This window comes from Cygnus atratus, chromosome 26 (genome assembly GCF_013377495.2).
Source record: "Cygnus atratus isolate AKBS03 ecotype Queensland, Australia chromosome 26, CAtr_DNAZoo_HiC_assembly, whole genome shotgun sequence".
NCBI classification, from domain to species: domain Eukaryota; kingdom Metazoa; phylum Chordata; class Aves; order Anseriformes; family Anatidae; genus Cygnus; species Cygnus atratus.
Window position 1 is genome coordinate 5608448 of NC_066387.1, and position 15326 is coordinate 5623773.

At 47.8% G+C, this 15326-nt stretch overlaps 1 protein-coding gene across 2 annotated transcripts in view; it reads left to right on the forward strand.

Annotated features, from left to right (window-relative positions):
• Positions 1–5714: 5714 nt before the first annotated feature.
• MLLT1 (MLLT1 super elongation complex subunit) overlaps positions 5715–15326 on the forward strand; it is a 29349-nt gene continuing 19737 nt past the window's right edge. For both annotated transcript variants that reach the window (XM_035570879.2, XM_050715677.1), the window contains exons 1-3: positions 5715–5817; positions 9039–9219; positions 12455–12537. In XM_035570879.2, the coding sequence (XP_035426772.1) occupies positions 5806–5817; positions 9039–9219; positions 12455–12537 (276 nt within the window). In that variant the 5' untranslated portion in view covers positions 5715–5805. The remainder of the gene's footprint in view (positions 5818–9038; positions 9220–12454; positions 12538–15326) is intronic.

The following is a 15326-nucleotide window of genomic DNA, read 5'->3' on the forward strand; positions in this document are numbered from 1 at the left end:
AATCATTTTGCAGCTGGTAAGTGACTTACATAGGTCCAGAAGAGGATTTAGGGGTCTTTCCACTCAGTAGTGTTGCATATGGACACAATGCTGAGGTGCGTATTTTCTCAGAGAAACTCTGCTCAAATGCAAGATCTCTGTCTTAATCTAGAAGTCCATAGGACAATTACAAGGTCATTTTTCTGACTCTACGTGCTGGGGACAGCCTTTCTTGTTGGCTGGCTGGTGTCCAAGCCACTCAAAGTACAGACTGACCACAGAACTTGTGGTCTTCGGCTCAGAGCGGGAAAGGGGAAGATGCAGCTAAAACAGTAAAGAGAAAATAATGATGAATGGCAATAAACAGTGAAACAAACTTGTTTCTCCAGCGATAGGAAGGGCAAGACAGGGTTAGACAAGAGGCTGGCTGCTGTGTATATAATTTACGCACAGACATACACACACACATACATATCAGTAGATGATAGGGCCTTAGAACGGATTTGTCAGTCAGCCATCCCAGTGGGAGATGCCAAGCCTACAGGAAGGAACTTTTGCTGCAGAATGAGAGCAGGCTGGCAAGTAAGCAATTTGGGTGTCTTGGGTTACATGCTTGGGGGGGCTGCAAGAGGGGTGCTTGTGTGTGTTTGGGGATCAGTGTTGCATTCCTGCAGAGAAGGGAGAACTGAGGAGGAGGGGAGCAGCCCGGGAGGAAGAGGAGGCATCTCCAGAAACTGTTCTGATGTCTGTCGCCTGCTCCTCAGGCAGAACCTCCAGAAAGTTGGAGCAGGATCTGCCAGAGGTCAGTGCTGGCTGGCCAGGAGGTATCTGTAGACACCTGAGCGAGGGCTATGCTGTCCCAGGTTGCACGTGACGTGACCTTCCCACTGAAGCACTAGGACTAATTTCTTTCCAAACACACCAGTTGTCGCCTCCATCACTGATGCTCCCCAAGAATGGTGAGGTTTGGCCTGTAGAACAGTCATGGTGTGTACAGGCAGGAATGAGAAAGGATGTGTTATACTTTCCCAGGACTGTAGATTAGTCTGTGCTGGGTGAAACACCGCAGAATTTTTTCCAGTCCTGTGTTTATCTGGCCAAGGCAGAGACAGGTGCAGTGCAAAGTCTTTTTTCCACTTTATTTTCCATGATCCCCAGCTCTCAGGGGACAGAACCAGCCCTTGGCATACTGTGGGCCAAGCGGGATGAAACACACACCTTTCAGCCCAAGACAAGGATCTCTGAAGCAACGCTTTCAAAAGAAAAATAAAAAGCCCAAACAGAAATTAGGGAGAGCTGTCGTGCTTCATTTGCATATTTGAATATGCAGATCGGATCTGTTTCTTATCCATTGGCACTGGCCCTACTGTAGATGGCAGCAACACAGCAGATCTCTGCCAGAATACAGTGCCACAAAGAAAGACGCTAATTGGATTTGCAGACGCTTATTGCAAAACCCAGAAGTTGCTGGAATAGATATAAAGAAACAGGAGCTCAGCCCACGGCTGCCTTGGGTGCGAAGGCACTCAGCTGACAGCTCGTTAGTTTGAGATGTCCCTGCAAAATTAGAAGTTTGGAGGAGCCTGGGTGGCTGCTGGCTACACCTTCCCCAGAACAACCATCACCTGAAACTCCTAACACTCTCTCCTGTAGAGACTTGCAATTTTTTTTACCCTTGGCTGCAGGGTGGTTTTTTTTTTTTTTTTTTTTTTTTTTTGAGCTTCAAAAGAAAATTGGGGGTGAACTTGATCACTCATTGGGCTGGAAACTGTTCAGAACAGGAAAGCGCTGGTGCAGCTAATGCTGGTTGTAGGAATTTCTCTCCTAGAGTGCTTTCACAGTTGCATGTAAAGAAGTATCCTGGCACAGTTTAAGCTGATCCACTCGCATGACTCCAGGGGTGCTGGTTTGGAGCATACATCGATGTAATGACACGTCTTCTCTGAATGTGGCACCCCAGCTTCTTCAGTACAATGCCGTTTCATGGCCAGGTATTGGACTGCCTCTCTGGGTGCTTTTCCCTCCTGAGAAAGTGGAAGCTGAAATGCCTAATCCAGGGTTTCCCATCCCTGACTTGGAAGTGCTTGGGTCCCATCCTAGGCCACAGAAAACCTGGAGCAGTGACTTGCGTCCCAGCCAGCAGACGTAAATATAGATGGGGAAATGCAGTGCCGAAGTTGGAGGTCAGCCTGAGTCCTGCACTGGGAGAGCAACAACGAGCTGGGGAAAAACAAAGGCACCCAAAAATTGTCACCAACGGGAATCAAAATTAAAAAAAAAATCTAATGAAGTTGCATGGGATGTAACAGACAACTCTGTGGGAAAGAGAAAAGTTCAGGGTCTTGTGTGCCTGAGCAACACTTCTTGCATTTGGACCAAATTCAACAGAGTAAGAGTGCAGTCAAACTCTCCACTCATGGAAGAGGGAGACATGTTCAGGAAAGATCCAGCCTTGGGAGCTCATAACAAGTAAGGGCTGTGATGAGGCCGAGAATGAATAGTAAGGACTGGGAGTTAGGAAAGAAAAGATTTAGCTCTAAGAGTCATGTGCATGGGAATAATGTCCACAATTAAAGGTATCAATGAGAACCCCCAGAGAAAGAGGCCCTGTCTCAACAGAGAAGAAAAGAGACTGTCCGAGGAGACGTCTCTTGGGCCTGCATCAGACAGGAACATGGAAAATTAGAACTGGAGCGCTTAAAAGAAGAATCCAAATCAGGCTCTTTTTGTTGTTGTTGTTAACTGAAGCGATTAAGCATTTTGCTTTACTAATATCTTCTATCAAGCTGATGAGGTAAACTGGCTCTTTGGAATGATTTGGGAACTGACTAATCCTTGCCTGTGGCTATCAGTTAGCAACACACACAGCATTATTGGCTAACATGCATTTTTCTGCTGCCTTACAGAGATCAACAAACTATTTCAAGAAACCCGCACGAAGAAAAATTCTGCTTTCCTCCTAAGAGAAAATTTGCTCAGGAACAGCCACAAACTGCACTTGTAACGGCAGCCCTCCGTTAATTTAGGGCTCGCGAAATCGAGTGAAACAACTAGTCACTGAGAGTCGGGAGGAAACGTAAACAAAACGCCACTTTTCAGATGCAAATGTCGCGCTCGGAGTCAGCAGCGGGGCTGAGAAAACCGCGTTTGCAGGGCGGGCGGCTGCTAACGGTGCCTCGGCCGCAGCCAGCGGCTCCTTTCTCAGCCAGGACGGTGACCTCCGGGCTCGTCACCCAGCTGAGCCCGCGGCTGATAACCGCTGCCTCTCTGAAGGAATCCCTCGGAACATTTGCATTGCAAATCCGCTCGCTCCGGGCCAAACCCGAGATATTGTTCGCCGCCGAGGCGCTCCGCGGCGAGCACCCCTCACTTCGCCCCGGTCTCTACCGCGGCGAGCCCCGGGCAGGGCGACCCGCGGGGCCGGCCGCCGGGGGACGAGGGAGGCCGGGGGAGCCGGGGGGAAAGCGGGAGAAATGGGGGGAGCCGGGGGAGGAGGGGAAACGAAGGTGTGTGAGGGAGGAAGGAGGGACAAAGGGGGGAAGAGAGGGAGATGGGGCGGGGGGAGCGGCCGAGGGGAACGGGGGACACTGAGGGAAAATGAAGGCGTGTGAGGGGGGAGCGAGGGAGACCGAGAGGAAAATGAAGGAGAAAGGGGAGAAAATGAGTGCTATTGAGGGAAAATGGGGGACGCTGAGGGAAAATGAGAAAAAAGTGAGGGAAAATGGGGGACACTGAGGGAAACTGAAGGTGAGTGAGGGAAGAATGAGGGAGACCGAGAGGAAAACGAAGGAGAAAGGGGAGAAAATTAGTGCTGTTGAGGGAAAATGAGGGACATTGAGGGGAAATGAGGGAACCTGAAGGAAACTGAAGGTGTGTGAGGGAAGAACGAGGAAGACTGAGAGGAAAATGAAGGAGAAAGGGGAGAAAATGAGTGCTATTGAGGGAAAAGGGGGGATGCTGAGGGAAAAAGGGGGGCACTAAGGGAAAATGGGGGACATTGAGGGGAAATGGTGGACCCTGAGGGAAACTGAAGGTGTGTGAGGGGAGAATGAGGGAGACTGAAAGGAAAATGAAGGAGAAAAGGGAGAAAATAAGGGCTAATGAGGAAAAATGAGAGAAACTGAGGGGAAAATGGGGGACACTGTGGAAAATTGAAGGTGTGTGAGGGGAGAATGAGGAAGACTGAGGAAAATGAAGGAGAAAGGGGAGAAAATAAGGGCTCATGAGGGAAAATGGGGGACGCTGAGGGAAAATGAGAGAAACTGAAGGAAAATGGGGGATTAAGAAGGAAAGTGAGGGTGTGTGAGGGGAAAATGAGGGAGATCAAGTGGAAAATGACAGAGAAAGGGAGAAAAATGAAAGATATTGAGGGAAAATGGGGGACACTGAGGGGTGGTGAGAGAAACTGAGGGGAAAATGAAAGGAAATGAGTGACAGCAAGTGAAAACAAATGAGACTAAGGGAAAAGGGGTACACTGAAAGAAAATGAGGGAGATTGGGGGTAAAATTAGGGAGACTGAAAAATAGTGAGGAAGATTAATGGTAATTAAGAGGAGAAGAGAGAGCAAGGGGAAAAATGAAGTAGAGCAAGTGAAAATGGGGGAATTGCAAGAAAAATGACAGACATTAAGGAGAAATGAGGGAGAGCAATGGGAAAAATAGGCAGATGGCGAACAAGGGAGCATGAAGAAGGAGGGAGAAATAGGGAAAATGGGGGACAATAAGGGAAAATGAAGGACAGTAAGGGAAAAATGATGGAGACTGAGGGGGAACATAGGAGAATGAAGGAGATATAGAGAGAAATAATGGAGACAGAAAGAAACAAGGGGGAGAGATGGAGGGAAAATGAGGAAGGAGATGAAGGGAGAACAAGGAAAACCAGCAGCTGAGGGAGCACAGTGCCGCTGGCTTCCTCTCCAGTATGGGCTTAGCCCTGCCCAGCCATTCCACACAGCAGAGTCCGCTGTACCGGGCCCTGCGGTTTCACTTGTTCTCCGCTCATTTGTGTAGGAAACTAATAAACGGCTGAGATCCGCAGCCGCCGGCGGCTAGGATGAATAGGACGACAGAGGCAAAGGGGCGGCTTGGCACAGCTCGGGCACGCAACAAGGCCTAAACACCGGTCCTAGCGGCGGTCAGCGGCCAAGCAGCGCCCTGCTAAGGGGTATTAAGGGACGGGGGACAGTAAGCGACCCCGGCAACGCCGCTGGGGCCCGGGCAGGAGAGCGCCGCAGTACCGCGCCCGCCGCTGGCTGATGGGGGAGACGGGCGGGAGGGTGGGGGGAGGGGGGGGCTAAGGGGGGCGGCGAAGCCCCGCCTCCCACTCCCCGCTTGACCCACCGGGAGCCCCACCCTTTTCCCCGCCCCCTCAGCATCCCGCCCGCCTTCCCATTGGACGCTCCGCCCGCCCGTCAAGAGGAGGCGGGGGAGGCCGGCGGCTCCCGGGCGGAAGCCCCGCCCAGAGACGGGAAGCGGCGCTGCCGTTGGCGGAGGGCGGGTGCCCGTCTGGCGGCGGCGGTTTCCGGTTCCGCGGGGCGGGCGGCGGGGGTGGGGGGGGGGCGGGTGGTGGCGGCGGGGCTGGTGCCTGTGAGTGACACACAATGAGGCGGGCGGCGGGGCCGTGAGGGGCCGCGGCCGAGGAGGAGGAGGAAGGAGAGGAAGCAGCAGCGAGGCTGTGGGGTGGGGAGGGGGGGTGGGGGGAGAAGAGTTAAAAAAAAAAAAAAGGGGGGGGGGGTGAGATCCGAGGGCCCCCCCCGCCGACCGGCAGCCGAACCGCCGCGGCGGGCAGCGAGCGAGCGAGCGGGGCCCGCAGCGCTGCGCCCAGCCATGGACAATCAGGTGAGGGGGGCGGCGGGGCCGTGCTGCTGGGGGGGGTCCTGGGCGCCTCCCTCCCCCCCCCCCCCCCGAAAACACACACACAGGGGGATGGGGGGTGGGACACCAGGAGGGGGGGGGCCGCACAGGGAGAGGAGGGGACTGCATCGCCCCTGCTGGAGCTGGCAGCATCGTGCCCCCCGCCCTTTTCGGGTAACCCCCTCCCCCTTTTCGGGTAGCCCCCCCTTTTCGCCCCCCCCCCCCCCCCCCCCCCCCCATTTCGGGCATCCTCCCCTCTTTCGCCCCCCCCCCTCCCTTTCTGCCCCCCCCCCCCCTTTAGGGCACCTCCCCCTTTTCTTGCCTCCTCCCCCCATTCCGCCCCCCCTCTCGATTTCAGGACACCCCCCCCCCACCCCATTTCGGGCAGCCTCCCCCTCCCTTTGCCTCCCCCCCTTCCCCTCTTTTTTTTTTTTTTTTTTTTTTTGAGGGGGGGTGGGAGGTGTTGCTGAGCCCTCGCCCCTTCATGGGCGGCCGCGCTGCAGCCTCGCCCCGGCGGGGGGTGGCCCCGCGCTTCCCGCACGTTCCTGCCCCGGGTTCCTTCCCGGGGGGGCGGTGGCGGCGGCGGGCAGCCCCCGGCAGCGGCGCTGCGGTGCCTCGGCGAGAGGAGGAGGAGGAGGAGGAGGAATGGTGGAAGTTCACCTGGGCTCGCCACGGCAGGCTGGTGCAGGCCTTTTGTGTGCGAGGCTGGCGTGCAGGCTGCTAGCGGGTCAGCCCCGGGCTGGCGAGGTAAGGCCCGCTATCCCGTGAATAATAACCCGAAGGAGACCGAATGGGGACTGGTCATGGCTTTCAGGCAATTAGCGCATCAAACAAATACCAGAGCGCGCTACAGAGCGTTTATTAAGTTGAAAAGCAGACTCCTTTGTATTATTACAAATCGTTTGAATAGGATCCTGGTTTCCCTTTGTTGAGAGACATGCTTGAGGGGAAGAAGAAGAAACGCTCCATTTTCAGTGGAGCAACTTTGGATGTTTGTTATGTTGGGAGATCTTATTTTCAAATGTGTTTCAACTTCTGGCTTAATTCATAGAGCTTGTTAATTGGCCCGATCTGTGAGGAGTATAGCAAGTACAACTTTCACTCTCAGCTGAACAGTTCTCTTTTTTTTTTATGTTTAATTTTGTTCTCTTCCACATAGTCCCATCTGTTTCTCAGCTAAAATTTCTCAGCCGTTTCAACTAGAAAGGCAAATTCTGTAGAGTGACAGCCATTTGCACTTCTTGGGAGAGGGCTAGTAACTGGCAACGGTAGCAAAATTTAAAGGGTAATTGTGGAATTGATAACGTGAGGCTGCAGAACAGACCGGATCAGTCGATGCAAATGCCTGCCTGAGCAGTGGGACGTTCCCAAATAAAGCGTGCCCACGAGCACCCTCCGAGGTGAGCCCAGGCTGTCGGCAGACTGTCTCTGCATAATGCACTTCCACCCTGGGAAAGATTGCGGTGCTTTGAGCCAAACACCTTGCCTTTTTTCTTCTTCCGTAACGTGGCATGGAAGAACAGGCGGCCATGCAGCGTTGGTTTTAGTGCAGGAGTGAGATGGAGCCAGTGTAGATGAGCCCTAACGTACAAAAGAGGGAAAATGGCCTGCCAAGAGGACTTGCAGAGGAAGGTAATCTAAAGGAATGTTTCACTAAAACAGGTGAAGCAATTGATTAGATGAGTTTGTCCCCAAGTGTTAGTGTTGATGCGTTGGATGGCGGCTGGGGCTATTTTACTGTAAAGATAATTGCTTGAAAGGCTGTGCTAAGGTTTATAGTTGAAATTAGCACTGGACTGTAATATGGGAGATCAGGCTTTGGTGCCTGGTACTCTGAAGACTTCCTGTGTGATCCTTCTACAAAGAAAAAAGCGTACGGCTTTTTCAGAAAGTATTAACCTTACTCTGAAAGTCATACTCTGATAAAATGTCAGGCTGGACACGGAAAACGGTTTTTGAGCATTAATCACGGTCGTGCTTTCTGTTGCAGTTTCTCAGTGAGAAAATAAGGGTAATGCTTTCCCTAAGCATTTGTCTGGAGCTTGGGAAGCTTTCGGTTTTTGTTCATTGTTTAACGTCATGCCCTCAGGTTGGGTCTGTGTCCACTTGTGTTATAGATAATGACAAATAATGTTGCCTCTCCTAATTGGGAACTGCCAGAAAGAACAAGGCATTATTTTCAAGTCTGAGGTGAAGAAGGATGTAAGGATTAAAAACCAGCCCCCCCCACTCCCCCGTTTTTAATAAACTTGCAGTTACTGAAGCTGAATTTGGTTGTTTAGTTTGAGATGGCTGTGCTGCTGGTTGAGTTTGTGTAACGCGTGTGCACTAAATTAACCCAGTAAGGAGTCAGATACTTTAGGTGCGATTCCATCTCTAGAAATCGTGCCCTAAGATTTGTTTGCTGTAACTTGTGTCTGAATCTTACTTGCTTTTTCCTCTGTTACATCTTTTTAAATTCATTTTGCTTTTTTCTGACTGTGAAGTCGCCAGGAATATGTGCATCTTCACAATTTAATTTAATCTGTTTTTTAAGACATTTAATAGGATTTTTTTTAAACTGTGAGTGAGACACTGAATACACCTTTCCTGCTTCTGTTCCTCTCTGATTAGAGTAGGGTTTGAGACTGCAAATCAGAATTAGGTCATTTTAGTATTGGATATTGTGCAGGCATATTATACATTGACTTTGTGTGTGAAAGTGTGTTAATAAAATGTATTTAGAAGAACGGAGGATTGTAGCTGTGTTCTACTGAATTACACATTCCTGACAATATCAAAAGCCACCAATTTGTGACTTGACTTTTCCTGTTTTAAGATTAGTTTTCTGTTAGCGCTGTGAATTCTGTAAGCTGCGAACATCAAGTTCTCTCTCTGACACTTTCTAGAAATAAAAATTCTGCAATTAGACTTTGCCAACAATTTATTTGATAAGTGAGGCAGATAAACCTATTCCTCTTCTACAGCTGCTTTCTCTGCAGTGCTAATATTAGGGGAAAAATAGGTGTGAAGTGGTGCTAGGAACTATTTTTGGTACCTTTTCTGGTTGCCAGCACCAGTCTTCAGAATGAGACTAACCTCTTGGTGGAGGCTGTTGTATTCTTCCCCTGTGGTTATCTAGCCTCTTCTGTCTGTGGGGCTCAGCGTTAGGCATCCCACGTAATCTGTTCCATTTTGCTTATGGCCTTACCTCTGTCCTCAAACAGTGCACGGTTCAAGTCAAATTGGAGCTGGGGCACCGAGCCCAACTGCGGAAAAAGCCCACCACCGAAGGGTTCACTCATGACTGGATGGTGTTTGTCCGTGGCCCGGAGCAGTGCGACATCCAGCACTTTGTGGAAAGGGTGGTCTTCCGCCTGCATGAGAGCTTCCCAAAACCCAAGCGAGGTGAGTCAAGGTTTGAAGGCGGGTTATTGGGTCTTCGGTGTGAAACAGCACTGTGCGGTGTGGGCTGTCTTGTTCCATCAGGATTTTGTAAAATCTCCTCTGGAGGAACAAAATGTACATTGCGTGCACTTGCCTTAACCTTTACCATCTTTGTTGGAGGAAGGGCAGGGAGAATGGGACCTTTCTTCTGATGAGAGGTTTGGAGGTGAGATGCTTTCTCTTCTGTAAGCATTACTATGTGCAGGTCCTCCAGACACTGACAGGTGAAGGTAATTTCTGGTACAAAAGGCGAAGGGTGAGTGGTTTGTGAATGCTGGCCACCAAAAGCTGGAAGCATGCGAAGGATGAGTGGCCCTCCTGCGGCGCTAGTGCATTTACTGGAGTAAGTAAACTTCTGCATCAGTCCCTAAGTAGCTGTGAGGACTCCTGCAGGGTGCCAGCGCGGGTAGTTAAGGTATTTAAGGCAACAGAATTCACTGCAGCCGAAGGGGGGTCTCTGCCTCAGCACATTCCAGCTGCACGGGTGTGTGCACACTAGAGAGTGCCCAGGGGAGGGCAACAAAGGTGGTGAAGGGTCTGGAGGGGAAGGTGTGTGAGGGGTAGCTGAGGTCCCTTGGTTTGTTCAGCCCAGAGCAGAGGAGGCTGAACGGAGGCCTCACGGCAGCCTGCAGCTTTCTCACGAGGGGAGCAGAGGGGCAGGCGCTGAGCTCTGCTCTCTGGGGACAGCGACGGGACCCGAGGGAATGACGTGGAGCTGGGACAGGGGAGGGTCAGGCTGGGTGTGAGGGAAAGGTTCTGCACCCAGAGTGTGGTTGGGCACCGGGACAGGCTGCCCAGGGCAGTGGGCACAGCACTGAGCTGTCAGAATTCAAGAAGCGTTTGGATGCCGCTTGCAGACATGGTCTGATTTTTGGGTGGTCCTGTGCAGAGCCAGGAGCTGGACTTGATGAACCTTGGGGGTCCCTTCCAACTCAGGGCATTCTGTGATGTATTTGCGGTAAGTGCTGTGCAGTCAGCAAGGCTGGGGAGCTGATCCGGCTGGGGAGAACATCGGAATTGTAATGTGACTTTGTGCTGGATCAGTTCTCTGCTCTTCCTGACTGCGCAGCACCATGAACCTTATTGTTGGCTTGGGGCAGCTGGAACGTGTGGTTGAGGTGGAGGAGCAGGAATTGCCCTTCTCGGCAGCAGCGGGGACTTAAATCTGTTTAAGATCGTGTTAACGGCATCTGCAGTGTTGTTGTTACGTAGTGTTACCAGGAGTGCTGACTGCCCAGGAGTACCGCTATAAATTACTTGGGAATGGGCGTTCTCTGAAGTACTTTTTTGGAAGACGGCTGGTTATGCAGGATGTGTTAGCGCTACTTACCGTGTTGGTTATTTGCGAGAGTCCACGGAGGAAAGCAGCTGAGAGGTGTTCAGCTCACAAGGATGTGAATCTGGTGTGGATGTTAATATCTTCTTCGAATTGATGCTGTAAAACTGATGTGTGATAAGGCAGTGCAATACTGAGCTGGAAGCTAATTTGTAGAACAGAAGTTACAATCTGCTGTGCTACAATTCTTGTCATCCAGTGTAATTACATTATTACAAACAACTGTGTTGGGATAGTACATTGTCTTTGCTCAGTAGGTTGCTGTGTCATCTACCTTTAAAGAGAGAGTTTTCCCGTTTCCTAGGTTTTAAAAGCTTTCTTAAGCTTGCTTATAAAGCTAGTATGCTTTTGACCAAGTAGTGGATTGTCCATAAATTGTGGGGCATATGCATACTAGTTCTAGATCTGTTTGAAGGGCTTCTTCAAATGATTCTCTCTTACTTGAAGCAAAATCTACTGGTAGGCTTGTGCTGCTGGCTGGTTGCTTGTGGGGTAATTTTAATTTGTTAGAATAGGGCAGCAAAGGAACAAAGGCTGCTTGGCAAATAAACTTAAGATTCCTGATGCCATATTGGCACGGTTCTTGGGTTTTGTGCCTCCCCCCCCCCAGATTGTAGGGAGTTTATATGAAATTCAAGTTAAAGCAAGTCTAGGGATTTTGATTATTTTCAGATCCACTCTTTTTTCCACAGTTGAGTTTTCAGTACTGCTTACTAGAACCTGTATGATGGTGAAAGTGCTTAGAGCACTTAGAGGGGTTAATATTAAAGAAACATTAAAGCAACATTAACATTAAAGAAAAATAATTTCTGTGCTCTTTAGGTTTAAGGTACTGTTTCTTAATCATATTGATTACTTGGAATTTTTTAGAGAAAGTAAAAACACTTGCACTGAATTCCCCTAATTGATTTATTGACTTCATTTACATGTATTGTAGCACGTGAATTGTATGCAAGTGCATCCGGTTCCTGAGAGGGAGAATATCTGTGCTGGTCTCGTGTTTCTCCTGGCAGCTGTTCTGTATATCTGTGCCACGGCCAAACGCGCCGAGAATCCTTTCAGCTGGCTATCACTGTGCTGAAACACAGTGATAGAGGACAGGAAGGGTTCAGTAACACACCGATACAACAGGTAGTAGAACAGGAGGAACTGAGGCAGGAAGCACGGAGGTTAATTTCTTAGAAGTGATTAACTTTTGCAGTCGGACGTATCTGCAGCAGGCAGCACCGTGACCCTAGCGGCAAAGTGTTTCACCGTTCTCCGTTTACTTGCATGAGAAGCAAATCACTGCCTTTCCGTGCCCTTCAGGTTTGTTACGACGTTTGGGTGAAGCAGCATATAGTATGGATATTACGTAATTATGAAGATTAAGCATTGCAGGAGAACATTTCAAGGGGGGAAAAAAAAATGTGCTTGCACATTGTGGGGTTTTGAGGAATAAATGTTGGCATCAAAGTCAGTTTTACCTCTGCACGCTGTACAAGTTCTACCCTTTTGAGTTCTTGCATTTTTTTGCAAGACAGCTTTAACTGGCAGTTTACATTGTTGTGGAACAGCACAGAACTGTAATTGTATCACTGCAAAAAGGAGAGGGGGAAGAATCTCACAGAGACTCTGGCACAGAGTGTGTTTTATGTTTCCTTTCTATGGGAGGAGCTAAGACCAGATTTTCGTTTTCCTAACTAAGCCCATGACCACCATCTTGTTTTGCTTTGCTTTTTTTTTTTTATTTCCCACAAAGGTCAGTTTTTTAAATGAGTCTTGAGTTGTCGGAAACACATTTCTCACCTTGCAACTCATTTTCAGCTCAGATTAAGTTGCATTATATTCAAAATTAACATTCGTATATTCTCTTTTCAGTGTGCAAGGAGCCCCCTTACAAAGTGGAGGAGTCTGGCTACGCAGGGTTCATTATGCCCATTGAAGTGTACTTCAAAAATAAGGTAGAATCTGATTTCTGGTCTTCTAATTGTTTTGAGATGTGCCAGAGACTGAAACTGCCTGACAGAAAGACTCTAAATTATGTGACTGTTTTATGTGTGTGTTTTTTATTACTCTAATAAATAGAATTTAACTGGGAGTTGGAAGCTCTTGCCAGACTTCAAAAGAAAGCTTTTGGCAGAAATGGAATTGTATAGAAAGGTAATGTCAGGACAACGCGATAGTCCTAGAGATTCTGAACAGAGGTTGTACCACTTGTGGCAAGCTTCTCCCCAGCAGATAATAGTAAAACAGTTTAAAGTGTTTCATGCAAATGTGGAAGTAAATCAATGTAAAACGCTGATTTTATAAACATTTTAAAATGTTGTTGACTGGCAATATATTTAAAAATGGATTTTTTCTTTGCAATTTTTATTAAAATAACTGTACAGGTATAAAATTTATATTGGCCCAAGACAACGATTTGCATATAGAGCAGAGTTATTTACAGCTATGTTAAAAATATTGTTGTCCTGCTTCAGTACTCTTCCAAAAAAAAGAAAACATTAAATATTTTAAATCTTAAGATGTATTGCCAACAAATGTTTGAAAGTTAAAATTTGGGATTTTATTACTTGCTTTAAGTCTTACCACAGAGGTCACACGCTACATGACTTGAAGAAGGTTATGAAAACAGGGATTTGGCCACTTGCATTCGTATTAGTTCAGTTTCAGTTAAATTGTTTTGTTAAGCATAGATACTTAATCTTTCTGGTTTTGATTAATAGTTTCCAAAAAAACACCACCAAAAAACCTGTTCTGGTTATTATTCCCGCAAGGGAACCTTGATAAACTAAAATGTGAATATTAAGCCACCTTCTGGTAACGTACCCCCATCCCCTCGACCCTCTAGAACAAGCCCCGGATTATGCATACAGCAGACCATTTATAATAATTCTATTTGGCTTCAGTGTCTTTCCGAGTATACCTCCTGCAGATGTTTCTATCGTTTTCTTCTTGCCCTAATCTAGCACAGTACACTCTGGTGGTGTCATTTGTGAATAATCAGGAGTTTTTTTGGTCTACTACGTTGCTTTTGCCCCACTTTGAGTCTGAGTTTGTAACAAGCCGAATAATGAGACTGAGCAACTACTACAAGAGCGTTTTGCCTGCTACTTTCTTTTGGGTGGGCGGGGTAAGCCAAAAGGATGTGAAGAGAAATGGCAGTTAAAGGGTAGGGGATGGAAGTTGTTGACAGAAGCAGCTTTTTTGGCACACGCTGAAAACTGACATGAATAAAAATAAAATAAAATTAAAAAAAAAAAAAAACCACCAAAACAAGAACAACAAAAACACATCTCAAAAGCTTAAAAGTAGTTTGTACATTGGCTCAGTTCAGGTTCAAAATCTACCTTTCCATTCTCGACCAAAAACCAGGAGCATTTCTGTGCTGTTTGCAATGGGAACCTCTAATGATTGTGATGGGCGACATATGCTTTGTTTCTACTCTTACCTTTTTCCCCTTCCTTTTTTCACCCAGTCTTTTCTCACACTTGCCCTTTTCCTGTGGGTCTCCCGTGGCTTTGCCTTTCACGTGTCCTCAGATCCTTCTCTCTCATTTCTGCCTCTCCTGCATCTTCCTGTAGGTGCACTTGTTTGTATTGACTGTCTGCGTTTGTGTGCTTTTTTCCACTCCATTCCCTGTATTCATACGCTCCTCACAGAATATGGAACTGGCAGCTTTTCTGAGGATAACTTGGTTTCACACACGCTGGGGTCATCACTTCTCATTGTTTCTATAAACACGTGACGGCATAGTTGTTCTTTCTAGCAATAGGGATATGGTGGCTTTTATAAATAAGGGAAATAGGTTGCCTCTGTTGTAGTGGAAACAATGGAAGCAGCAGTTAATTTGGGAGAAGGCTTTTGGCATTTTGGTCTTCAGAAATGTGAAAAGTAGGTAGGAAAATAGCTTTAGTTGTAAATTTACCCTTGAAACTACAGATCTTTGAAACACCTTTGCCCTATTTTTCACATGCAAATATTGTGGAGAATTTCTCTTCCACTTGTAATTAATCAATCAACTAATTAATTAATTCTGTCAGTAGTCCCAGTATTAGACTGGGGCAGGCAGTGGTTGAGGGAGAACGTGATAGCTTCGGTCTCCCAGCACATCGTTTGTCCAGAGAAATGTTTCTGGGTTCAGCCAGGAGGTTGAAATATGGAAGCTATACTGAAGTTACTTGAAGTTTGCTTTTATTTCTTTATAGTAATTTTTCCACCCCTGTGTCAGCAAATGTTGTATTCTCTGCCCATTTGGAAGTTCAGCTCGGTACTTGTGATGGCTGGAAGTTTAGAAGCTGCCCAATGTGAAGAATCGGTTTCATCCAACAGCTATTGCCCAGTGCTGCTACTGACCTGAAATACAAAGAGCTGGGTGATTATTTTCAGTGAGTGGGGTTGAAGGAAACTACGAGGTGAATGCTGCTGCAAAGACTGGGATAGAGTAGAAATTAAAATGTTTGGGAAAGAGGAGGAGAAATGGCAAAGGCTTAGAGTACAGTTCGTTTTCTCCTCCATTGAAGAACGCGACATTAAAGCACCATATAAATAAGTATTTACTACTTAAAGGCCATATGTTCACCCTGATCTCTGTAAACCTGTTGACACTGGTGGGCATCAGCTGTTGTGTGGGGAGCATATATTGTTCTGAATTGATTACAGCATTTGGGACTTATCCTTGACTAAGTCTTTTCAAGTAGATATTATGGATTGGTTCTGGGATTGGATAGAAGATGCAGTGTTTTATCGG